At 43.3% G+C, this 27,488-nt stretch overlaps 1 protein-coding gene across 1 annotated transcript in view; it reads right to left on the minus strand.

The window, feature by feature from the left end:
• The window catches only part of SLC2A2 (solute carrier family 2 member 2), a 78,760-nt gene that overhangs the window by 19,746 nt on the left and 31,526 nt on the right, over positions 1 to 27,488 (minus strand). The window contains exons 3-6 of the mRNA XM_040349339.1: positions 26,596 to 26,774; positions 11,868 to 11,992; positions 8,844 to 8,959; positions 3,266 to 3,428 (exon numbers count right to left, since the gene is read on the minus strand). Of these exons, the coding sequence (XP_040205273.1) occupies positions 3,266 to 3,428; positions 8,844 to 8,959; positions 11,868 to 11,992; positions 26,596 to 26,774 (583 nt within the window). The remainder of the gene's footprint in view (positions 1 to 3,265; positions 3,429 to 8,843; positions 8,960 to 11,867; positions 11,993 to 26,595; positions 26,775 to 27,488) is intronic.

Genomic DNA, 27,488 nt, shown 5'->3' on the forward strand with positions numbered 1-27,488 from the left:
TCCAACATTTTACAGATATAAAGGGGTTTTGGAGGCAATGGTGCAGTTACAGCTTAATTTCAGACACCAGATAAACCCCCTTGATAAACCTTTCAGCTACTATATTAATTTCTTATTGCACATATCTCTAAAGAAGTTTGAATGAGAACGTTACCATGGTTAATCAATATCTTTGTTCTATTTAACCAAGCAAAAGTTTTTTTTTTTTTTTAGTATTACCTACATGTATCTTATCTTTGTTAACTTTTAACCAGAGTTCAGGGATAATCTACATAGACAGTGATAGATTCAGCTACTAGATTCGAGCTTGGAAAACAACAAGGTTACAAGGCCTCTTGCAGTCAAAATAATAGACTTATAGCTTCCTTTGGGGTTAGAAGTCCATTACCTTTACAGTTTTTAAATTATTTATTGTACTATGTCCATCTTTTTTTTTTACTGTACATATGTTTAACAAAGTTTTGTTGGTATTTGGTATATTAGCTGAGAAAATGAATCAAAGTCTAACCTCAACTTTGTTTCAAAAAAGATGGACAGAATGGTCTTTGAAAGTAAAAGATGAATGGAATTGTGTAAAAAAAAATAGGAACAGTAATTTAACAATATTACTTTATATTCTCTTGTTTAAAAATTTTGATCTTTGTGAAAAAAAAAAAAAAATTTGTAGGACATGTTCAAACAATAAACAAACAATGTAGGGATATACAGTGGGTATAATAATATAAATAAATAATAATATAATAATAATAAATCATCCCCCCCCCCTATAAAATAATCACATTTTGTTGCTTTGCAGCCTGAAATGAAGACAGACACACATCTAGGTTTTGCAATATTTGTCCACTCTTTGTTGCAGAAATGCTCAAGTTCAGTTAAATTTGATGGTGACTTGTGGACTGCAGTCTTCAAGTCATTCTACAGATATTCAATGGGGTTTAAGTCTGGGCTCTGACTAGGTCATGCAAGGACATTCATCGTTTTCTCCTTCAACCACTGTGTGGTAATTGTTGCTGTGTGCTTTGGGTCATTGTCATGTTGAAAGGTAAACTTACTTCTCTTTTCCAAATTTCTGTCAGAGGGCAGCAGATTTTCCTCAAGAATTGAATGGTATTTTGCACCATTCCTTTTTCCTTATATCCTGACAAGTGCTCCAGTCCCTGCTACAGAGAAACACCCCAATAACAGGATAATACCACCTCCATGCTTTACTGTAGGAATGTTGTTATTTGGATGATGAGCTGTATTGGATTTCCGCTAGACATTTAGGGCCAGATTCACAGAAAAAGTACGCCGGAGTATCTGCTGATACTCCGGCGTACTTTCAAATTTGCTGCGTCGTATCTTTATTTGTAATTCACAAACAAAGATGCGACGGCTTTTGGCTAAGATCCGACAGGCGTACGGCTTCGTACGCCTTCGGATCGTAGGTGTAATTCTCCGGCGGCCGCTGGGTGGAGTTCTCGTAGTTTTCCAGTGTCGGGTATGCAAATTAGCTGATTACGGCGATATACGAAGGTACTCGCGTTTGTCGCATTCTCTTACGTCGTCGCTAGTCGGCTTTTCCCGTCGTAAAGTTACGAGTCCTATTTAGATGGTGTAACATTAGACCATCCATGTTAAAGTATGGCCGTCTTCCCGCGTCGAATTTCAATTTTTATTTTTTTTACGTAAGACGTCCGGGAATACGAAAGTACGTTACGCACGTCGCCGTTCAAAAAACACGTCGGGGTGCCGTAATTTCGCGCAAAGCACTGCGGGAAATTTCCTAACGGAGCATGCGGAGAACGTTCGGCGCGGGAACGTGCCTAATTTAAATGGTACACGCCCCATTTGAATTAGGCGGGCTTGCGCCGGACGGCTTTACGCTACGCCGCCGCAAGTTTACACGTAAGTGCTTTGTGAATCAAGCACTTATGACGAAAACTTGCGGCGGAGTAATGTAAAGGGCATATGTTACGCTGCCGTAAATTTTCATGAATCTGGCCCATAGTTCGGTGTTGAAGCCATATAGTTCAATTATAGACTCATTTGGCCAGAACACCTTTTTCCATGTGGCCACAGAATCTTCAAGGTGTGTTTTGGCAAAGCTCAGTCGTGACTGCATGTGACCTTTCTTGAGGAGTATCATTTTTTCTTGCAACCCTTCCATACAAGCCACATTTGTGCAGAATTTGTGATATTGCTGTCACTTACACACAATGACCACTCTTTGTCATAAATTGCTGCAACTGCTTCAGAGTTGCTGTAGGCTTCTTGGTAGCCTCTCTGACCAGTTTCCTCCTGGCTCTTTCATCCAGTTTGAAGTGAAGTCTTGATCCAGGGAGGGTCTGTGTTGTACCAAATACCTTCCACTTTTTAATAATAGATGTTTCTGTGCTTCTACTCATTTATAAAGTCTTCAAAAATGTTTTTTTGTATCCATCTCCTGACTGTCCACAAAGATTGGAGATCTTTTGACAGTGCCTTGCCACCAATGCTTGATTGTTTGCTTCAGTTGCACTACCATGGACTGAAATGCTCCAGGAAAAGCTCTTTTCATGCTATGCTAATCAAAATAACAACAGCTAAAGGTCAAATGGCTTTGTGTGCCATTGAGAAGGTGATCAGCTACACCTGATTGAGTTTACAAGTCATTTTTAGGAGGGGGGGGTGATCATTTTTTTTAACTCAATGATTCTGTTTTTTAATTTTTGGTGTAACATGTTGGTTTTATAGCTTTCACTTGGATGTTATAAGTTGTACTGAGTAAATACAGCTGGATAAGACAAAAACTGTGTCTGTCTTCCATTCAGGCTGCTAAGCAAAAAAAGTGATTATTTTAAAGGGGGGTGGTTCTTTCCTATACCCATTATAGAGGTTGATTTACTAAAAGAAAATAAACTGTTATTTTGCAAGGGAATTTCCCTTGGCATAGTAAATGAGGTGAAGCTCAGATGACTTCCAGCATTAAGACACATGCAAAGAAAAATACATTTTGTTTTTTTATCCTTGCACATGATTGTGATTTTCCCCAGATTCACTAAGCTAAAGAAAAATCACCCAGCAAAGTTAAAGTCTGTTGTAAAGTGAACAGCCTATTTGCCTTTAGTAATTAAACCCTATGGAGTTTTTAAGCTCCCCTTACAGACTTTCTACTTTGATCTCAAGATAACTACATCTCCGATTAGCCCTTTACCAAATCCTACATGACCTAACGTACTACATACATGTGATCATAACAGCATAAGATTGACATTATTCATATTATTGTTAGTGCTTTACTTACTTGTCTTAGCATCTTCCTCCTTTCCAAGACTAATATAAGCATATCTTGGGCTTTCTGGGCAAAAGAAGAGTAATACAGTTTGAATAACTGCTGGTACACCAGAAAGTCCCAAGAGGACAGGCCATAGTGTATCACTGCCCAGGAGAAATTCTAGTCCAACAACCTAGGAAAAAACATTACAGTTATTGCATCTACATCAAAACAGCATGCCAGTCACTTTTGCGTATTAAAGCTGCAGCCAGACAAAATTTCAAGGTATGGTAGGCATGACTTATGCTTTTATGTTATATGTTCCCTAAATACAAGCAGTTGGTATGGAGGCACTCGGCAAGGGGGAGGGGCCCATAGTGCTGGTGGGGGACCCGAGAAGAGGAGGACCACGCCTGCTCTGTGAAAAACAACTGCACAGAGCAGGTAATTATAATATGTTTGTTATTTTTTTTACCGTAAGTAGACGTTTTTCCTTTATAATCACATTAATAATAGGTCACTATGTACACGTATTAACTTTAAATAATGTTCTTCATTAAAGTTTAACCTTGTTTTGTCTTCTATTTGTCCTAGTAGTTCTAAAATTTGAAAAGAGTCACCAGAACAATATGTGAGAGTCAGTCTTCCAACGGGAACAGTGTTCCAGTGACTGTACACACGATCGGACATTCTGACAAAAAAACGTGGATTTCCGACGGATGTTGGCTCAAACTTGTTTTGCATACACACAGTCGCACAAATGTCTGAAATTCCGATCGCTAAGAACGTGGTCACGTACAACACGTACGATGGCACTATAAAAGAGAAGTTCAATACCAAGTGCGCCACCCTTTGGGCTCCTTCTGCTAATCTCGTGTTAGTAGAAGTTTGGTGAGAGTCGAATCCTGCTTTTCAGTCCGTTACTGCTCTTTGCAGCGTGACGAATGTGCTATCTCCATTACAAACGCTAGTTTTACCAGACCGAGCGCTTCCGTCTCGTACTTGATTCAGAGCTTGCGTGGAATTTTGTGCATCGGAATTGTCTACACACGCTCGGAATGTGTTATCGGAAAATTTGAGAACCAGCTTTCAAACCACATTCCGGCAGCAAATGACTGATGGAGCCTACACATGGTCGGAATTTCTGACAACAAGCTCTCATTGAACATTAGTTGTTGGAAATTCAGAGCGTGTGTACGCGGAATAAGGCCCCGTACACACGACCGAGGAACTCGACGTGCCAAACACATCGAGTTCCTCGTCGAGTTCAGTGTGGAAGCCGCCGAGGAACTCGGCGTGCCGACTTTTGCCATTGAACAACGAGGGAATAGAGAACATGTTCTCTATTTCCTCGCCGAGGTCCTCGTCGGCTTCCTCGGCCGAAAGTGTACACACGGCCGGCTTTCTCGGCAGAATTCAGCTCTGAACCGAGTTTCTGGCTGAATTCTGCCGAGAAACTCGGTCGTGTGTACGGGGCCTTACAGTACCTAGGAGTGGTATTTCCCTCATTTTGAATAGATTTTCCCTCACCCCCTGTTACACCTCTGGTACAGGAAATGAAAGGAAATCTCCCATTTATGCCAACCTTCCTAGATTTGCTGGGAAGATTCTCCCATCTCTGTCTTCTGTCCCAATGATGCTGTGTCCCGAGATCACAGCATTACCCTTATTTGGACTACTAAACGATCTGCAGCAACACATAATGGGTATTAGTTTAGAGAATTACAACTGTGACCAGGTTTGTGCTATACATACGCTATAACTACTATGTCATACATTGTTCTCAATAAATACATATTCTGAGAATTACTTATAAAATAAACAGTCCAGAGGACCAGAATTTTTTTTTTAAACTACCAGCTGCTAGAAATGAAAGCTCCAGGGATGCCTTACATGATGGTTGCTAATAAGTACTCACCTTACTTTTCCTAACATCCATATGGCTAACAGACTTTGTATCCATATTAGGTATTCCCAGGTTAGTATGCTATAGTATGTATTACATACATTGTGCTCTACATACACTACATTAGATCAATGACGCAACTTCAGGTTGGATTAAATAACATGCTGACTACTTATATCTTAGTTGAGAACCAACCATTAACCCAGTGACTGCATATCAAAAAATGTATCACGCTGTGTTGATGGATTGTACATAAATTAAAATGAAGAGAAACTTGTGTATAGCTGAGAGAGGCTGGGTCCTTCATTGTGGTCCCTTTGGGAGGGGGCAGTGTCAGTGATTAACTAAACTGTACAGTTATCAGTGCACTTGCTTTTAACTGTGTGAAATGATCATGAGATTTGAGGGTAGGAAAGAATTTTATGAGTAATTGGCACAGGTCTAGTCTACCTAAGCAAATTTGTTGTATACAGCGGAGTAGCCTACCCATTCTACCATTTTAATAGGGTTCAGCAGCATTGAAAAGTATGGGTTACCAGCTTACAAAGCTTTAAAAGGACTTGCTATAGTGTAAGTAGGTAAAAACTCATCTATCTTCAGACCTTCATCTAGTGCAGCCATGCATTTGCTTATGTCTCATTAATCAGGACAAACACAGACTACATGTAATGAACTTGTAGAGTTCCGTCAATTTGCTTAGCTAATGCAAGTTTATAATAATTTATATGTTGTACAAATATATGTTCGGTAGGCTGCTTACAGAACACAAATAAATTGATGTGATATATATTGGCAGTATATTATCTCCAAAAAAGGACGAAACAAATTTACAAGATCAGGTATGGGCATGCACAGCAAATTGGCCACTCAAGGCCATATATTACCAATTCTGATAGATCACTATCAGGCCCCGTACACACGACCGAGTTTCTCGGCAGAATTCAGCCAGAAACTCGATCGGAGCCGTATTCTGCCGAGAAACCCGGTCGTGTGTACACTATTGGCCGAGGAAACCGACGAGGAACTCGTCGAGCCAAATAGAGAACATGTTCTCTATTTCCTCGTTAGTCAATGGGGAAACTTGGCTCGCCGAGATCCTCGGCGGCTTCACAAGGAACTCGACGAACAAAACGATGTGTTTTGCCCGTCGAGTTTCTCGGACGTGTGTACGGGGCCTCAGTCAAAATTCCAGATTGAATGGTGGACAGTATAAACATCTGTACAATGGACACTCAGGCCTCGTACACACGACCGAGTTTCTCGGCAAAAACCAGCAAGAACCTTGCTGGGAGATATTTTTTTGCAGAGGAAACCGGTCGTGTGTACATTTTCGTCGAGGAAACTGTCAAGAACCTTGACGAGCCAAAAAGAGAGTAAGTTCTCTATTTTCTCGACGGGAGTCTGATTTGGCTCGTTGAGATCCTCGATGGGTTGGTTTTCAACGAGAAACTCGGAAGTCTGTATGCTAAGAAACCCGCGCTTGCTCAGATTAAAGTATGAGACGGGAGTAAAAGTAGCATTTGTAATGGAGAGAACACATTTTTAAAGCTGTAACAGACTGAAAAGTGCAAATCGTCTTTTACCAAACTTTTATTTAACACGCAAACACATGAAATTAGCAAAAGCAGCCCCAAGAGTTTAGCCAGTGGAATCGAACTTCCCCTGCCGTTGTATGTGTTGTATGTCACCGCGTTTGAGAACGAGGAGATTTTGGCTTGACTGTGTGTACGCAAAGCAAGCTTGTCGAGTTCCTCGACAAGCCTAACAAGGAACTCGATGAGGAACTCGATGTGTTTCGCCCGTCGAGTTTCTCGGTCATGTGTACGAGGCCATACAGTGGCAGCAGTAAACCATGCAGATAGGGACACCCAGAAACAGTCCACACAGGTTTGACCTGCACTTTTATGTAGCAATGCAAGATTCACAAACAGCGGCGCAAATTAAGTTACTCAAAACCTATGTCACTTAAGTTACGGCGCCTTAATTTTGTGTCTAGCGTATTTTGCGCGCGAGGAAGCGCCGGTGTAATTCTTTTAGGTAAGACGGAAAACACAGGATTTCAGGCGTATCTCGTTTTGAGGATACGGTGCAAAGATACGCGCGGCGCATTTTTCAATTACGCCGCGCATCTCGAGTTAAGTTGGCGCATCTGCTTTGTGAATCAATCTCTTGCGCTACTAGTGAGTAGATATGAATGCGGGGAAGCCAAAGAGACAGAAGCTGCTAGATCTAATGGTGTTCACTGTACACGTAAATAAATAAATCTAAAAGTGATCTTGCGCTAAAAGTGTAAAACCAATACATACAAACTGCAAAACGGTGCAAATATGTGATAAAGTGCTATCTATGTAATACCAAATGGCTCATATGAAATAAGATGAGCCTACATATGTTGACCCACAAACAGATACTGATACAATATTCAAGAGTGATCAAATATATATATATATATATATATATATATATATATATATATATATATATATATATATATATATATATATATATATATATATATATATAAAGTGTCACTGTGCAAATCAGAAAAAGTGCAAAAAATGCAAAAAGTGCAAGAATGCAAAAAAGTGCTAAACGTGCAGGAGTGTACCAATGTACACAATATGAATGGTTCAATAATGCAATATGCAAAAATATGTGAGTAAGAGTAAAGTTAATAAATGTCCCAAATAATCAATAAGGGGACAGATCCTCCAATGTCTCCAAATTCTTGATGCGAGTGTTTCCTTAATTGTGTTATTGAACCATGGTGTCTCTCCTTCACCAGTCTCTCAGAACTCTCACCTTACAGATATATAAAACAGGCACATCAATTATTTCTCTTCCACTCCTTTCTGATGTTTAGATACCAGGATTAATATATCACTAATTCTCTCATTTGTCCCCTGCGATCTCTCCGTCCTGCAGCAAATCACTGGAAGAGGGGGGGGGGAGAGAACTCCAACCTACGGTGTTATGTCATGCACCTCGTGACTTCTTCACGTCCCCTGAAGAAGTCACGAGGTGCGTGACGTAACGCCGTAGGGAGATTGAGGCCAACGCATACCGGAAGGAGCGAAAGGAACAGTAAGACAGCGGACAAAGCTGCAGTTTACCCTTACAGGCTTGCTATTATTTTATTCATTGTAAGGGTCCATACTTATGTGTGTTTGAATTAAAATGTTATTCAAATTACTACACCATCGGAGTCTTCTCTCCTCCTTGCTTGTCCCTGGGCACCGGTTGGAGTTCTCTCCCCCCACCCCCCCTCTCCTCTTCCAGTGATTTGCTGCAAGACTGAGAGATCGCAGTGGACAAAGGAGAGAAGTAGTGATATATTAATCCTGGTATCTAAACATCAGAAAGGAGTGGAAGAGAAATAATTGATTTTGCAGTTTGTATGTATTGGTTTTACACTTTTAGCGCAAGATCACTTTTAGATTTAATGCAATAAACACAGTTCAGTGCAGGAGGGTTTATACATTAAGTCCATAGCATGAAACAAAAAGGAAACCTGCTCCCTCGAGCAACAAACTAACAAGTGCAGCCTCCTGGATTCCCTAAAACAAACAGGCAACGCATGTACCCAGTCCTGGGACAAAGTCATCCAGTTCCCAGGGTTAGGATGCATAAATGTGCCCCTCCTCTGTGATTTGCATGCCTGAAGTATGTGTTCGATTGTCTACCCATGGAAAGAATGCATACCTGACTGATAAGAATTCCTGTGACAATACCAAGTTGATTCAGGGTACCCATAGCTCCTCTTAGTGCTGTTGGAGAAACCTCCCCAATATAGATAGGTACAAGTCCTGCTATCAGTCCTGGAGAAATACAAGAGAACACAAGGCCACTTTTTTTTAATTTATAGTTGTCTTTGTTTTGTTTTTAATGAGAAAATCAGTATATCAACCGTTTATTGCAAGTGAATGGCTTCATGAATAAACATATATGAAAGGAAAACCATGGGTGTTACCTATAACTACCAGTCATTATTAGGTAGAGGAGTGAATCTGATCGATTATAAGTGGTGTACTTTTTATTTGGCTCCCACTGAGCCACCTCTTTCCTCTATATGACAAAATGATATCCAATACATAAATAATTCCCCAAAAAAACATAGACAATTGAGCTCTCAGAAGTATGCATGCATATACTGTATTACCTAGCTTACAGAATATAGATAATTTGTGTTTAGTGATGGAGAACCCCTGACATAGGTGGTCAGTGAGGTACTCCTGTTACACTAGTGGTTAGTGATGTGCCCTGTTACACTAAGGCCGCATACACACGGTCGATCAATCCGATGAGAATGGTCAGACGGACCGTTTTCATCGGTTCACCGCTGAAGTGGCCTGATGGTCTGATGTGCGTACACACCATCAGTTCAAAAACCAATTGGGTCAGAACGTGGTGACGTAAAACACACAACGTGCTGAAAAAAACGAAGTTCAATGCTTCCAAGCATGTGTCGACTTGATTCTGAGCATGCGCGGGTTTTGCACCGATGCTTTTGTGTACTAACCATCGGTTTTGACCGACGGTCAGCTGTCCATCGGTTCGATTTTAAAGCAAGTTCTATCATTTTTGTCCGAAGGACAACAGACCGATGGGCCGTACACACGGTTGGTTTGGACCGATGAAACTGGACTTCAGGCCGTTTTCATCGGTTTGGATCGACCGTGTGTACGCGGCCTTAGGTTCGTATAGCCACCCCCCCAAACTTACTTCAGTAGTCAGTGATGAAATGCCCCTTTACATTGTTGGTCAGTATTGCGCCCTCCTACATTGATGATTAGCAGAGATGTGTACCCTTACATTGGTTGTCAGTGAAAGCTTGGCTAATAGATTACAGTATCAGTGTATTTTCCTGAAAAAAAAGAGGCTACAGATCCTGCACTGCTGGTTGTGGCTACACTGAGTGACATTGATAGGGAACTTTGTTGGGAGTGTCCAACAGGAGATCATTACACCCAGGTCCTCCTGCACAGCAGCTGGATGCTACTACACCAGGATCATCAAGCAGGAGACCTAAGATCATCTCTTAACCGCCTGCATCTGGGCCAGACTGCTCCCACTGCCAAACCAAAGTTGGTTGGTCTTCAGCACAACAAGCAATCCCTATTTTACTATAAAACGGCAAGTTTATTTACTGCTTTCATTGTTCCAGGTAGAGGGAAAAAAAAAGAATAATATTCAAACATTTATATCAAGAACTATTATTTTCATATTCTAAAAATCAGCTTCCATTAATCTCTTTTGTCCTGAACTTCATTGTAAAGTCTTATAAACAAGGGCATTATTGAATAACTTATTCCTAGGGGGCATTGTTTAAACAAGAGGTGACTGCAAGCACAACTTAGTGAATCTGAAAATCAAGTGATTAAACAAACAACACAATGGGGGTTATTTACGAAAGGCAAATCCACTTTGCACTACAAGTGCGTTGCAAGTGCACTTGGAAGTGCAGTCGCTGTAGATCGCTGTAGATCTGAGCAGAAGATCTGAAATGAGGGGAAGCGCTGCTGATTTTATCATCCAATCATGTGCAAGCTAAAATGCTGTTTTTTATTTTTCTTGCATGTCCCCCTCAGATCTACATAGGTAGATTCACAAAGAGTTAGGTCGGCTTATCAGTAGATAAGCCGACCTAACTCTGAATCTACGGCGGCGTTTGTTTAAGTGTATTCTCAAACAGAGATACACTTAAACAAAGCTAAGATAGGCCGGCTTGCGCCGTTTCTATCTTAGCTTGCAATGTTTCTGTTGTCCGCTAGATGGCGCTTCCATTGCGGCCGCCGTAGATTATGTAAATGAGGGGATACGCCGATTCACGAACGTACGCCAGGCCTACACCGTCGCATTACGTCGTTTCCGTAAGGGATAGGCCACCTAAAGTTATTCCACCTATGAGGTGGAATAACAATGTTAAGTATGGGCACCGTTCCCGCCGCGAGGTTCGAATTTTTTACGCCGTTTGCGCAAATTGTCCGCGAATCGAGATTTACGTCGTTTACGTACACGTCGAAATCAATAGGCCCGTACGGCCTACTTAGCCGCAATGCGCACTGGGAAATGTAGTCGCCCGGCGCATGCGCAGTGTCAAAAAACGTCAAAAAACTTGAGGTCAGGCCTCATTTCCATACAACACGCCCCCCTCCAAGTAATTTGAATTAGGCGCCCTTACGCCCGCTCGTTTTAGGCTACGCCGCCGAAAATTAGCAGGTAAGTGGTTTGAGAATCACTACTAGCCTAACTAATTTACGGCGGTGTAGCCTAAAAAGGCTAGGCTAGGCCGCCCTAAAGTTAGGCTATTGTATGTGAATCTACCTAACAGCGACTGCACTTCCAAGTGCACTTTCAGTAATTCGTAATTAACCCCCAATGTCCTTGTTCTTCTTTGCTGATATATTATTTGGGAGAGCACTTATAGCACCCATCTAAAGCTCCTTGTTTTAAGTGTTGGACTATAGAAATAAAGGCTTGGCAAATTGTTGTGGATAAGCATTTGGGTTCAAATTATTTTTCTCAAGCTGTATACATTTACACCACAATCATTTATTTTGGTAAAAATACATAAAAAAAATACAAATGACAAATTGAGCTTGTGACATATATTCTAAATATATGCTGCAATTTCCAATAAAATGTCTACATGCTGCGTAAAACTGTTGGCGCTATATAAATGGTGTATAAAATTAATAATAATAATAATAATATGGTCTCACTTACCACAGTAAAGCCCAGTTATAAGCCTGCCAGCAATAACTAAAGCGTGAGCTTGACCTAGTGGAGCCAGCCCCATCAGCAGTGCTCCAATAACTGCCAGAGAATTCACGGCCATCATAGCTTTGATCCTAAAATTCAGAAGTAAAGCTGAAATCAGATTACCTTTATTGGGATTAGAATAGAAAAGTATTAACATAAACCTGTTTCACGGGTAGCATGTCTAATCAATCATGCATGTGCTAAAGACATGTCTTACGACTTACAAATATTTCTTAGTCTGAATTAGTGATGAGCAACGTTCGTTTAGCAGGAGGACGATTGCCAAAAACCTCTGCCAAAATCTGAAAACCCCGAACAAATTGCATGAACTCTACTAAAGTCTATCTAGAATAAAGGTCTGGTATGGATTTTAGGGGAGGGGGCATGCTTTTTATTGTCTTTTTTTTGCATGGGGTCCCCTCTAAATCTATACCAGACCCTTATCCAGGTATGAAGTCTCCATGACAGGGAGGGTCATGCTTCTAAAACATACCAGTCGGTACTACTGTTACTAAATGTATAACTTCTGGTTGCCACAGTTGAAGGTTCAGGTGGACAGGCAGGCAAATTGGTCAATCCTAGCCATTTAGTTCAGTGTACTATAAATAGCTTGGATTTCATGGTGATTAGTCAGAATGTTGAGCGTCTACTTTGTTCTTTTACCCATAATATAGCTATAAAACTTAGGAGTTTTGAAGATCATAGTTCATATTGCATTGTAAAGCCTTGCATAACAGCATTAACAAACCCAGGTGGCAAACTTCAAAATTCAATTTCTCATTTACCCAAGGCAGCTCTGAAAGGTTTACCCCCCTTTATGACCAGGTCGTTTTTTTTCGATAGAGCACTGTGTTATTTTACCTGACAATTGCACGTTCATGCAATGCTATACACAAATAAAATGTATGTCCTTTTTTCCCCACAAATAGAGCTTTCTTTTGGTGGTGTCAGGTCACCTGTCGCCAGGTAACAAGTGCACCCTGTAGGGGTCAGGGATGCACCGCAGGGAAGTGAACCCTATAGCCGACTACTGCTGGCAGGGAGGAAGCGTGACCCAAGATCACCCAGGGCGCGGAGTCTAAGACCCAGTTTTGTATTCACCAGAGCCCTTGGTGGTAGGGATGGTCTTGGCCGCAACTGGGTCCAGGTCGCGTTCCCGGGATTCCTCAGGTCACACTCCGCAGGGAGAAGGGGGAAGCAGCCAGCAGAACAAACAGTGGTGATGGACAGGCCGAGGTCAGGGCAACAGGCAGACAAGGATAACCGTGGAACATGCAAATAGTCAGGGGCACAGGCAGACAGGGAAGTCGGGGACAAGCCAAAACGGTACACGGAAGATGATCGTAGCACTCTGCAACCAGGAACTAGCAATACACTGCAGACAGGAACTGAGCATTGGAACACTGTTGAACAGCACTGCAGACCTGTAGAGCAAAGGTTAATATAGGCTTCCTGGGATGGACTAGGGTGGAGCCATACAGGAAGAGGAAGTGATAAGAAGGGAAACCAGAACAGGATCTGCCTCTAATGAACACATGGAGATCAGGTAGGCAGACAGACATGATGCATATTCATGACAGTACCCTCCCTCTTACGAGGCCTCCCCCTTCCCTGCCTGGGTCCGGGTTTAGAGGGAAACTTCAGATGAAAATTCTTCAATAGACGAGGTGCAAAGACCTCTGATGCAGGAACCCAAGACCTCTCCTCAGGACCAAAGCCTTTCCAATGAACAAGGTACTGAAGAGCGCCTCTACAGAGTCGGGAATCCAGTACTTGACTGACCTCATATTCCTGATTCTCCTCAGAGACTGGTGCCGTGGTGGGGAGAGGACGAGAGAACCTATTAAGGACTAAAGGCTTCAGAAGGGAAACATGGAAGGAGTTAGAGATTTTGAGGTTTTTGGGAATCTGAAGCTTGAAACAAACTGGATTCAGCTTAGCCATTATGGTGTATGGACCAATGAATCTTGGAGCAAACTTCAGAGAAGGAACTCGGAGCTTGATGTTTCTGGTGGAGAGCCAGACTTTGTCCCCTGGTTGAAGAGAAGGCGGTTTACGCCTGCGGCGGTCAGCAAAGCCTTTGAATTTGTCGGCAGCTGCCCGGAGGGAATCATGGACGTCGCTCCAGATGGAATTGAATGACTCTTGAGCTGAAGCCAAAGCTGGGATATCCAGAGAACAGGTCATGGGAAGTGGAAGTTGAGGATGTCTTCCATAAACTGAGAAAAAGGGTGTTCTCTGCGAACTGGTATTCACATGATTGTTATGGGAAAATTCCGCCCATGGAAGTAGAGAGGACCAATCGTCATGATGAGCGGAGACTAAGGTACGAAGAAAAACCTCTAACTCCTGATTAACCCTCTCCGTCTGCCCATTGGATTGAGGATGGTAAGAAGAGGAAAAATCCAAAGCAATATTGAGGGATTTGCAAAAGGCTCTCCAAAAACGAGACGTGAATTGAACACCCCTGTCCGAAACAATATGAGAAGGAACCCCATGAAGACGGAAAATCTCTCGAACAAAAATGGGGACCAAAGCAGGAGCAGAAGGCAGACCAGGAAGGGGAACAAAATGTGCCATTTTGGAGAACCGATCGACTACCACCCAAATGACCGTATTACCGTCAGACAGTGGAAGATCGGTGATAAAATCCATGGCAATGTGAGCCCAGGGCTCCTTGGGAATGGGCAAGGGCATGAGGAGACCAGCAGGAGCTTGTGTGGAGGATTTGAACTGAGCACAGACATGACAAGCCTTGACATAGTCTTTAACCTCTGAGCGGAGATTTGGCCACCAATAGTGACGACTAATGAGTAGGAAGGACCGGAGGAAACCAGCATGGCCTGCCACCTTGGAATCATGTCCCCAACGAAGGATCTTGGCTCTTAGCTCAGTGGGGACAAAGGTCTTACCAGGAGGAATTTTTGAGTCCAGGGTGGTAGAATGGGCAACAATGCATGAAGTTGGAATGATCGGCTCAGGTTCAAGAGTGAGATCTTCGTCCAAGGTGTCAAAGGATCTAGAAAGCGCATCAGCCCGACCGTTGCAGGAACCAGGTTTGTATGTAATCGTGAAACTGAAACGGGAAAAGAAGAGACTCCACCTGGCCTGTCTGGGATTCAGACGTTTAGCATTCTGTAAGTACTGTAGATTCTTGTGATCGGTGAAGATCGTTATGGAGTGAGGAGAACCCTCCAAAAGATGACGCCACTCTTCTAGCGCCAATTTAATTGCGAGAAGTTCCCGGTCACCGATGGCATAATTTCTCTCTGCCTGAGAATTTTTTTTGGAAAAGAACGCACATGGTTGACGTCTCTTCTCAAAAAGTTGAAGAAGCACCGCTCCCACTCCCACAGAAGAAGCGTCCACTTCAATAAAGAATGCCTCTTCAGGGTTTGGTCTCCTCAAAAGAGGTCCAGAGACGAAGGCCTGTTTCAGATCGTGAAACGCAGAGACAGCTTCGGGAGGCCAGTCTTTGGCATTAGCACCCTTCTTGGTCAAAGCGATAATAGGCGCGGCAATGGAAGAATAATTCCTGATGAACTGCCTATAATAATTTGTGAAACCAAGAAAGCGCTGTGTGGCCTTGAGGCTAGCAGGAAGAGGCCAATTGGTAATGGCTAAGACCTTCCCAGGATCCATACGAAGGCCCAAGCTTGAAACAAAGCATCCTAGAAACAGGACCTCAGAACATTCAAAGGAGCATTTCTCCAGTTTGGCATAGAGATTATTCTCTCTGAGGCGCTGGAGTACAGTGCGAACATGGTTCTTGTGGACATGCAGATTTTCCGAAAAGATTAGAATGTCATCCAGATAGATGACAACAAACTGGTACAGCAGGTCCCTGAAGATTTCGTTGACAAAGTTTTGAAACACGGCTGGGGCATTACATAACCCGAAAGGCATGACCAGATACTCATAATGGCCGTCTCGAGTGTTAAACGCAGTCTTCCACTCATCGCCTTCTCGTATTCGAATGAGGTTGTACGCCCCCCTGAGATCCAACTTAGTGAAAATGGAGGCACCCCTCAACCTATCGAACAATTCAGATATCAAGGGTAAGGGGTAACGATTCTTAATAGTAACAGTGTTTAATCCTCGATAATCAATACAGGGTCTCAAGGTACCATCCTTCTTGGCAACAAAAAAGAACCCTGCTCCTGCAGGCGATGACGATTTCCGAATGAAACCTCTGTCAAGGTTTTCTGCGACATATTCAGACATGGCCTGGGTCTCTGGGATGGACAAAGGGTATGTGCGACCCCTGGGCAGAATTGCTCCAGGAACAAGGTCAATGGCACAGTCAAAAGATCTGTGGGGAGGAAGCACCTCGGCTGATTTCTTACAGAACACATCCCGGTAATCGCTGTAAGCAGTGGGAAGATCCGAAGATACTGATGTGGTAGCAACCGGAAGTTCCCCCTTAGGAGTCACCTTGGAAAGACATGACGAGAAACATGAAGGACCCCAAGCCAGAATCTGCCCAGAAGCCCAGTCCACATGGGGAGAGTGGAGCTGTAGCCAACGAAGGCCCAATACAATGGGAGTGGAGGCTTTAGGTAGAATGAGAAAGGATATCCACTCCTGGTGGAGAATCCCTATCGACATCCTAATGGGTAGTGTCTGGAAGCGAATAGGACCCCCTGGGAGAATAGTGCCATCAATTGCCGAGACTACCAGCGGCGTAGTGAGGGGTGAAAGGGTAAGCTTCATAGAAGAAGCAGTTCTCCAGTCCATAAAGTTGCCGGCAGCCCCGGAATCCAGATATGCAGAGATCGATAGGGGAGAAGTGCCTACATGAAGGGACACCGGAAGGAGCAGACGGGAAGGTGATGTTTCTGGGTCCAATACTCCACCTTCTAAATGTATTAGACCTGAGCGTTTCCCGGGCGAAGCGGGCAGGAGGCACGAAGATGGCCCTTGCCTCCACAATAGAGGCACAAGCCCAGAGTTCTGCGTCTAGCACGTTCTTCGGGTGTTAGTCTGGTCCGGCCCAACTGCATAGGTTCCTCAGCAGGCAGGGGGTGGTCTACGGGACGAAGTGAGGGAAGCACAGACTGACTACGACCTAGGGAGTGCTGGTGTCCTTTCTCAATGGACCTCTCCTGAAAACGAATATCGATCTGATTGCACAGGGAGATGACATCGTCCAGACCGACGGGGATGGTTCTTCCCGCTAATTCGTCCTTCACTCGGTCAGAGAGGCCATGTAAAAAGGTAGCGACCAGGGCCTCATTGTTCCAGCTCAATTCAGCTGAGAGTATACGGAACTGAAGAGCATATTGACCCACTGAACGAGATTCTTGGCGGAGACGTAGCAGAGCACTGGCTGCTGAAGAGGCCCGAGCCGGCTCTTCAAAGATGTTCCGAAAGAGCTTTAGGAAGTTGAACAGGCTGGAAACTACCGGATCATTCCTCTCCCACATAGGGGCAGCCCAGGCTAAAGCTTCACCGGAAAGGAGGGAAATAATATAGGCTACCTTTGCCCGATCAGACAAGAAGTTTTGAGGCTGTAGTTCAAAATGGATGGTGCACTGGCTAAGAAACCCCCTGCAGGCCTTGGAGTCTCCAGAAAAACGGACTGGAGGTGGTAGCTTCAGTGAATGCGACTCTGCGACTGGTGCGACGGGCGCAGCCGCTGCCGCTGGTTGTACTTGGGGTTGTAGATTCGGGGCTCCCAACGAGGTCTGAAGCTGATCAAAGCGGGAAGCCAGATCCTGAAGGAAACGCATCACCTGAGCCTGATTAGCTTCATGCGTCTCGAGTCTGTGAACAACGCCCTGTAATGGGTCATCTGCAGGAAGCGGCACGTCGGCCGGGTTCATGGCTGTTCAAACTGTCAGGTCACCTGTCGCCAGGTGACAAGTGCACCCTGTAGGGGTCAGGGATGCACCGCAGGGAAGTGAACCCTATAGCCGACTACTGCTGGCAGGGAGGAAGCGTGACCCAAGATCACCCAGGGCGCGGAGTCTAAGACCCAGTTTTGTATTCACCAGAGCCCTTGGTGGTAGGGATGGTCTTGGCCGCAACTGGGTCCAGGTCGCGTTCCCGGGATTCCTCAGGTCACACTCCGCAGGGAGAAAGGGGAAGCAGCCAGCAGAACAAACAGTGGTGATGGACAGGCCGAGGTCAGGGCAACAGGCAGACAAGGATAACCGTGGAACATGCAAATAGTCAGGGGCACAGGCAGACAGGGAAGTCGGGGACAAGCCAAAACGGTACACGGAAGATGATCGTAGCACTCTGCAACCAGGAACTAGCAATACACTGCAGACAGGAACTGAGCATTGGAACACTGTTGAACAGCACTGCAGACCTGTAGAGCAAAGGTTAATATAGGCTTCCTGGGATGGACTAGGGTGGAGCCATACAGGAAGAGGAAGTGATAAGAAGGGAAACCAGAACAGGATCTGCCTCTAATGAACACATGGAGATCAGGTAGGCAGACAGACATGATGCATATTCATGACAGGTGGTATTTGAATACCTCTGCAGTTTTAATTTGTTGTGCTATAAAAAATAAAAGACCCACAATTTTGAAAAAAAATATATATATTTTTTACTTTCTGCTATAATACATATCCAATAAAAAATTAAAAAAATCTAATTTCTTGATCAATTTTGGGCAGTATATATTCCGCTACATATTTTTTGTAAAAGAAATCCCAATAAGCGTATATTGATTGGTTTGCACAAAAGTTATAGTGTCCAAAATGTATTTATTTCTTTTTTACTAGTAATGGCGGTGATCAGCAACTTATAGCGGGATTGCGACATTGCGGCGGACAAATTGGACACTAAGTGACACTTTTTTGGGGACCAGTGAGACAAAGACAGAGAAAAATAGGCACTGTCACTGTACTAAGACACTGGCAAAGAAGGGGTTAACATCAAGGGTGATCAATTGATTAAATGTGTCCCTAGGGCGTGCTTTCTAACTGTGTGGGGGATGCTTTACCTGTGGGAAGACAGAGATCCGTGTTCTTGCTTAGCAGAAACACAGGATCTCTGTCTTCCCTTGTCACAGAACAGCTTGTGCTGTCCGTCCAATGAAGCACCTATTCTGGAGAGCACTGAGCAGAAGGCTGGTATGCTCAGGGGAGGCCTTGAAGGACGCACTATTGCTGAGAGGCTGAGTGAAGGTCATCTGTCAGTTCTGAGTTCACAAGAATTATTCAGGAGAAGATCCGGGGGCTTAATCCTATGCTGAGAGGATTCTGGACCGAATATATCTCCATCTTTGGGAAGGTCGTGGCAGAGACTTTACCAAGTTTCCGTGTCACATCCTGGCTGCTAGGTTAGTGCGAGAGGCCTAGCTATCCAGGTGCACAACACCCACTCTGGCTAGAGTGGCGACGAAAGCTACATTGCTGGAAGCAGGAGTGTTTCCAACTAAAGTTGTATACCTGAACATACTTCCAGTTACCCTTTCACCTCTTCAACCATTACGTTTATTCTTCCACCACGTTGGTAAATAAAGCAAAGAAAAGGAAGTCTAAAGTGTGGACATTGAAGTTTTTCTCAGTTCTCATCCGATACCCTAGACGGCAGAGAAATAGAGGTAACATGCCACTCAAAACAAACCAGCAGCTCCTTCGGGGGTAGTGCTACACTCACTTCCTGTTTCTCATCAGTAAGTTTCCCCCCCATCATCCAAGCTGTTCTGGCTGGGGGTTAGATAGCATGCCCACCCCCTCCCTTGGGACTACATTCTAACCCCCAGCCAGAATAGGGGGCAAGCTTACTGAGGAGGAACAGGAAGTGAGAAATTCAGACAAAGAAAAAAACATTTAGAAGGGAAATTGAAGGAAAAGGTAAGTGAACCAACAATGCACTAGCTTAAAGGAAGCCTTTAAGCGTCATACATACACCATTAAGAATGCGTAACCGTATTTTTACTGGCTGATCTAAATTTTGTGACATTTTCAAATGACCGTTGTGACAGTGCGAGGCCCTGACACTGTGAAAATGGTTTTAGAAAGGACATAGGGTTTGCATGTATACAGACTCTGGAGTATCGATTATCAGCGTAGAAGACTATTTTTACAGATTTTAGTATTTCCAGATTGGGCTCTGTGGTTTTGAGATTTCAAACTGCTTTGCGAGGGAGGAAAATCTCCAACCCAGTGTCCAGGTCTTGCAGAAGACCAGCAGGCTAAGTGTGCACGTATGCATAGTTTTAAAATGATAGACTTGGGCATAGTTCAGGGCTCCCTTTTGGAGACAGGTGTGGTTCATGCAAGAGACAGGCCTACTTTGTCGGGATAACAGTTGCACTCCACACGAAAGCCAGTAGGTCTCAGGCTTGGAGACAGGAGGGCTTCAGACAAGTGCCAAGGGAGATTCCCTAATGAGAGGCCACGGTGTGGGCCCAGGAAGCAGGGTGCTGCAACTAAAGATTGAGAGCTAGGAGAACCCAGGGAGCCATCAGAGCTGGGTGAAAAGGTCTGAAGGACTAGTCAAAGTCCAAGGTTTGGGGCCTAAGCAGTGGCGTTGTCGAAGAGAGAGCGAGATGACTTGATGTTATTTTGACAATTTTGTGTTACTTGTTTGATGGTGGAAACCCCTGCATGGGCAACCTGAGGTAATGACTTTTCTTTATTATTTTTTAATAAAAGTTGACCAGCCAAGCCCTAATACAGACTTCCTAGACTAACTGAAACACATCTATCACTGAGCTAATAATCTCCCACAGGGGTCAAGTCCTGGGGAGAAAAGTGTGGGAACTCCACTCCCCCACCAAACAAATAAATGATACGCTCATATGCATAATTACTAAACCGCATGTTTTTTTTTTTTTTAGATCCACTGTACCTTAGTAATCGGTTATGTTACTGGCCGCTTCCTGTATATGGATGAATCGGGTAGTGTGCGGGTATTCCGTCACTTCCTTGATGCCGCGATGTCTCCTGGGAGTTTTTGTCATTGTTCCCAGGAGACCTCCGCAATGTCTCCTGGGAGCTTTTGTCATTGTTCCCAGGAGACATTACGGAGGTCTGCCGCGAGTTATTGCGGGATTTAGAAAGAACTTTAAGCAAGTTCCTGAAGCAGTTCTGGGAATACAAAGGGATGGCTTGGTGTCAGTACCATGATTCAGGTTGTCCCATTAAATCAGTATTAAACTCTCATATTTAAAGAATTGTTGACGGGCAGGGTTTTTATTATAAAAGTGGTCTCTTTTGTTATAAATGGCTCTCCCGTCACCCATGTGCTGATGAGACCACATATACGCCACTCGCTGTGTGCTGTGGTAAAGCATGCATGCAGTAGTAATGTCATCATGGCCTGGCCATTCAAGTGGCTGGGGAGCATGAACCCGAAGGAAGACAGAGCGAAGATGCAAGTGCCAGGAGCGGTGACAGATCAGCACTGGAGGGCTCCATTTGATAGATAAGTCTTTCACTATGTGCCAGTATGCACAGCATACTAGCACATTATGTCATCAAACTGCAGGGGGCTATTTAAAAAATGTTGTGGTGTTTAATACCACTTTAATACTGAGTGAAATTCAACTGAGACTGGGTTCACACTAGTGCGAATTGGATGTGGATTTTTTCCAATTCGCATGTCAGGAGATTGTGACCGGCTGGTTGTCACATCTCTGGAGCGGCTGAGGTGCGAATTGCACAGGAGTCATGTGCATCTTCTGGTCTGTTTTAGGTCTAAATTCAGCCAAAAATTCCGACTGAAATCGGCCCTGAAATGGTGAACAGGGATGCACCAGACCCCTGCTGTGAGCCGCTCCATGCGGCAGTGTGAACCTACTGTATCCTTAAACAGACCTTCTTACCTGGCAAACAATGGTGATTGGCCAGTATGTTAATGCTCACGTTTAAAACACCTATCTTAACACACCAGTGCTCATGATAGTGGATGCTGCCTTGTGTCCTCCTGCTTGACCCAGCCAGCTTATATCTGCTCATGTATAACCGTGTATGACCCTACAGGGAGTGCAGAATTATTAGGCAAGTTGTATTTTTGAGGATTAATTTTATTATTGAACAACAACCATGTTCTCAATGAACCCAAAAAACTCATTAATATCAAAGCTGAATATTTTTGGAAGTAGTTTTTAGTTTGTTTTTAGTTTTAGCTATTTTAGGGGGATATCTGTGTGTGCAGGTGACTATTACTGTGCATAATTATTAGGCAACTTAACAAAAAAAAATATATACCCATTTCAATTATTTATTTTTACCAGTGAAACCAATATAACATCTCAACATTCACAAATATACATTTATGACATTCAAAAACAAAACAAAAACAAATCAGTGACCAATATAGCCACCTTTCTTTGCAAGGACACTCAAAAGCCTGCCATCCATGGATTCTGTCAGTGTTTTGATCTGTTCACCATCAACATTGCACGCAGCAGCAACCACAGCCTCCCAGACACTGTTCAGTGAGGTGTACTGTTTTCCCTCCTTGTAAATCTCACATTTGATGATGGACCACATGTTCTCAATGGGGTTCAGATCAGGTGAACAAGGAGGCCATGTCATTAGTTTTTCTTCTTTTATACCCTTTCTTGCCAGCCACGCTGTGGAGTACTTGGACGCGTGTGATGGAGTATTGTCCTGCATGAAAATCATGTTTTTCTTGAAGGATGGCGATTTCTTCCTGTACCACTGCTTGAAGAAGGTGTCTTCCAGAAACTGGCAGTAGGACTGGGTGTTGAGCTTGACTCCATCCTCAACCCGAAAAGGCCCCACAAGCTCATCTTTGATGATACCAGCCCAAACCAGTACTCCACCACCACCTTGCTGGCGTCTGAGTCGGACTGGAGCTCTCTGCCCTTTACCAATCCAGCCACGGGCCCATCCATCTGGCCCATCAAGACTCACTCTCATTCCATCAGTCCATAAAACCTTAGAAAAATCATTCTTGAGATATTTCTTGGCCCAGTCTTGACGTTTCAGCTTGTGTGTCTTGTTCAGTGGTCGTCGTCTTTCAGCCTTTCTTACCTTGGCCATGTCTCTGAGTATTGCACACCTTGTGCTTTTGGGCACTCCAGTGATGTTGCAGCTCTGAAATATGGCCAAACTGGTGGCAAGTGGCATCTTGGCAGCTGCACGCTTGACTTTTCTCAGTTCATGGGCAGTTATTTTGCGCCTTGGTTTTTCCACACGCTTCTTGCGACCCTGTTGACTATTTTGAATGAAACGCTTGATTGTTCGATGATCATGCTTCAGAAGCTTTGCAATTTTAGTGCTGCATTTAGTGCTGCATCCCTCTGCAAGATATCTCACTATTTTTGACTTTTCTGAGCCTGTCAAGTCCTTCTTTTGACCCATTTTGCCAAAGAAAAGGAAGTTGACTAATAATTATGCACACCTGATATAGGGTGTTGATGTCATTAGACCACACACCTTCTCATTACAGAGTTGCACATCACCTAATATGCTTAATTGGTAGTAGGCTTTCGAGCCTATACAGCTTGGAGTAAGACAACATGCATAAAGAGGATGATGTGGTCAAAATACTCATTTGCCTAATAATTCTGCACTCCCTGTATTTGTTCTGACTCTGCTTTCTCTTCACTGCTAATTGTGTACAGTTCAGACTTGATTTTTCACATGACTAGACTAAGCTACTGCATGACCCTCCTGTATTATCAGACTCATTGGGGTTGATTTACTAAAGGCAAATAGACTGCATACTTTGCAATTGCAGTTGTACTAATTTTCCCTAGAGCTTAGTACATGTAATAAAGCTCTGCTGATTTCTATCATCCAATTATGTGCAAGCAAAAATGCTGCTTTTTTATTTTCCCTGCATCTGATTGGGTATTCTTTACAACATGAAGCTTTACCACATTTATATTTACTAAATAAAATGACTGCACTTGCAAACTGTACAACATTTTTGCCTTTAGTAAATCTACCTCACTGTTACTACTCTGCAGTGTTGCCAACCTACCAGATTGAAATTTACTGGCATGACACACAAAATTTACTGGCGCAGCCACGTTTTTACTGGCATTTCACAACAGTTACTAAATTACATTTTTAGGTGCAAATTTTAGTATTTAGGCTACAAACAAGTACGCTAGGCAAATAGCAATGTGATTTAAGGTAGATATTAAGGTAAAAAAACATATTTTTGTTATTTTCGATATAATAAGGGCAAATTATTTAGTCACATCACTCCCTGCCTCCAATCTCCCCCAGGCCCCCTGCCTCCAATCACCCCCTGCCTCCATTGTCCCCTGCCTCCTTCCCCCTCTGTGGTGCCACCAACAACCCCTGTCTCCATCCCCACCCTCTGCGATGCCACCATTCCCCTCTGCGGTGCCACTAACACCCCCTGTCTCCAATCTCCCCCAGGCCCCCTGCCTCCAATCACCCCCTGCCTCCATCGTCCCCTGCCTCCATCCCCCTCTGCGGTGCCACCAACAACCCCTGTCTCCATCCCCCACCCTCTGCGGTGCCACCATGCCCCTCTGCGGTGCTACCAACACCCCCTGCCGCCAATCACCCCCTGCCACTAACACCCCCTGCCTCCATTGCCCCCTGCCTCCATCCCCCTCTGTGGTGCCACCACAGCCACCATCACCCCCTGCCTACCAATCTCTATGTGCAGTTCCAAGCCGATTGATCTCGGCAATTTTTACTGGCATATTTCCGCAACCATGGACATTTACGAACGGGGGGAAAAAGTGCCAGTTTTTACAAACTGTCCGTAAAAATTTGTACGGTTGGCAACACTGCTACTCTGCCTGTTCTGAATTGCTCCTGCTGTGCATCGGTCTCTGCTTACATCTACAGCGGTGCATCACAAGTACCAGCAAGCCTGCTTTTGTCTACAGATCTGCTTATGGTATGCATTATTCATTACTGAACTACCTGCATATTTAGCACATCTAAACTGTTGCTCTTTTACCTATACTTGCGGCATGAGTAAATGAGTCGGATGCATGTTTATATTTGAATATAATGAGATTGCCTGGGCATTTGTAAATTGTTCATGAAGGTGGCAACAAAGTGTTTAATTTGTAAATACAGAAATACCCTAGGATTGGGTATGACACTTTTCTTTGAATGTATTAAAAGGCATTGTTTTACATCTTTTAACACATTTTTAAGCATTGTAAAATTATGTATACACCAACTACTCCTACGATATGCGCATTCGCTATGGTGACGTCAAGCTAGCTGATCGGGAAATCAACTGCCCTTCTGCACTTTTCTTTTTTAAATTTTTTTTTATTTATAACGGAGAGACCAGCCTGCACAGGTCAAAACAACATCATGTAACAACATTTACAGCTGTGCATGGGAGCCAATCAGCTTCTAACTTCAGCTTGTTCAATTAAGCTTTGGCCAAAAAAAAAAAAATGGAAGCTGATTGGTTACTATGCACCTACATGTATTAATAATTATTTTAACCACTTCACATCCAGCAACGTACCTGTACGCCACTTTTGTTGGTTATACCAGGATAATGCCTGCAGCTGTGGGCATTACCCCGGTATTTTTTTTATAGCCAGCGGTTGGCTCTCTTGTAATTGCAAAAGGAGCGGCTAACTAGCTATCTTAAAGCCTTCCGACGGCTCTATCGGGCTCTCCCGTCCCAATGGAGACCCACGACATGTCGGCTGGCCAGACAGCCAAGCAAAGCCAGGATCAGCTTTGATCGTCTGTTCATAAGAGTAACCCAGAATTGATGATGTGACATCACTTCCGGTTTACTCGGAAACCAGCGGGACCATTTTTTAAGAATCGAAAGCATTCAAAAACACAGATCTTGGTGTTGGTGTTTTGAATGCTTTTAGGTGCAGAGGAGGCATTTGGGGTTCTATAGACCCCATATATCTCCATACAAAGGATCTGCCCCATGCCTATTGTGACAGCAATAAAATTGATAAAAAAAAAAGAAAGCTACTTTCTTTAAGTGCCCCTGTTATCCCATGCTTGTGTGCCAAGGAAAACAAGCGATTTGGTCCCGCACACACGCAAACAGCGATCATCAAACATGTGAGGTATCAATGAACGTCAGATCATGGGCAGTAATTCTAACACCAGACCTCCTGTAAATCTAAAGTAGTAACCTGTAAAGCGTCACCTATAGATAATAAAATTAAAATTGTTTGACGCTGTTGCTCAGGCGTGCGCAGTTTTAAAGTGTGACATGTTTAGTATCTATTTACTCAGCATAACTTCATCTTTTATATTTGGAAAAAAAAAAATTCCCCAAAAATTGCATTGAAAAACTGCTGCTGTGACATCAAAAATTGCAACACCCACCAATTTATTTTCTAGGGCCTCTGCTTTAAAAATATATATAATGTTTGGGAGTTCTAAGTAATTTTCTAGCAAAAAATACTGTTACATGTGAATAAAAAGTGCCAGAAAAGGCCTGGATTGGAAGTAGTTAATAAATAAGCATTTAAAAAGTTTGAGTGTCAAAATTCAATTTAAAATATTTAACTGGGTTGTATAACAACAAGTTATATGCCTAGTTTTAGGAAAATAGCTATTGTTCAAAAAAATACTAAACAGCAGAGAGAATTAAACTATAAAAAAAGTAGCTTTCCGGGAAAAAAATAAATTCCTAAACAGGTTTGCTGAAATTGTATACCCTTTTCCATTATATTGGGAGGAAAATCTGCAATTACAGACTCACTAAAGTATGTACAACCTGGTGGTGAAATCTGGAACTGTAAAAAACAATGGTCCACAAGGCTCACCTTCCCAATTTATCTGCAATCCATCCAACAAAGAATGAAGACACTAAACCCCCAATAGAGAATATTGATACAGAGAGGGACCAATACATAGTAACAGTAGAAGGTACAATGTCATCTGTCATATTTCCACTCCTCGTAATCACCAGGTCCAGTTTTCTTGCATAATGGTTCTCAATAACCTGTACAAGAAAAGAAAGTGCCATTAACAAACAAATCCAAAATCAAGATTTAAACATTGCTATGATTAAATACAAGAGAAAAGTTGTTCTGATCATCTAAAGGGTGTTGATCTGAGACATAAAAACATATGGCGGAAATATGAAACCAAATGTTATAAGTAGGGGGAGATTTAGATAAACTGATGAATTTCAGCATTTAGCACATACAGGGGTTGATTTACTAAAAGACAAAGAAGACGGTGCACTTTGTAAAGTGCAGTTGCGCTCTGTAGTAAATGAGCAGAAGCTCTGCTGACTTCCATCATCCAATCATGTGCAAGCAAAAATGCATTTTTTTTTCCCTTGCACGTGATTGGGTGCTCTTAGCAAAGTGAAACAATACCTCATTTACTATGCTCTGGGGCAACTGCACTTGCAGAGAGCAACTACACTTTGCAAAGTGCACAGTCTATTTTGCTTTAGTAAATCAACCCCACAGTACTTCCCTGATATATAATAATGCTGAAAAGAGAGATTTTGGTGGGTGGAAGACAAAAATGTGTGCAGTGTGTGTGTGTGTGTGTGTGTGGGGGGGGGGGGTTGATTAGTACTGGGAGCAGGGGGAATTCTGCATTTTGAATTGAGAGAATATTGGCTTTCAAAAAAAAAATGTTGAACCCAGCAGATTGTGCTTTATAGTACTTAGCCCTGACTCATGCACACTGTGTGCAACCC

This window comes from Rana temporaria, chromosome 4 (genome assembly GCF_905171775.1).
Source record: "Rana temporaria chromosome 4, aRanTem1.1, whole genome shotgun sequence".
Taxonomy (NCBI): Eukaryota; Metazoa; Chordata; class Amphibia; order Anura; family Ranidae; genus Rana; species Rana temporaria.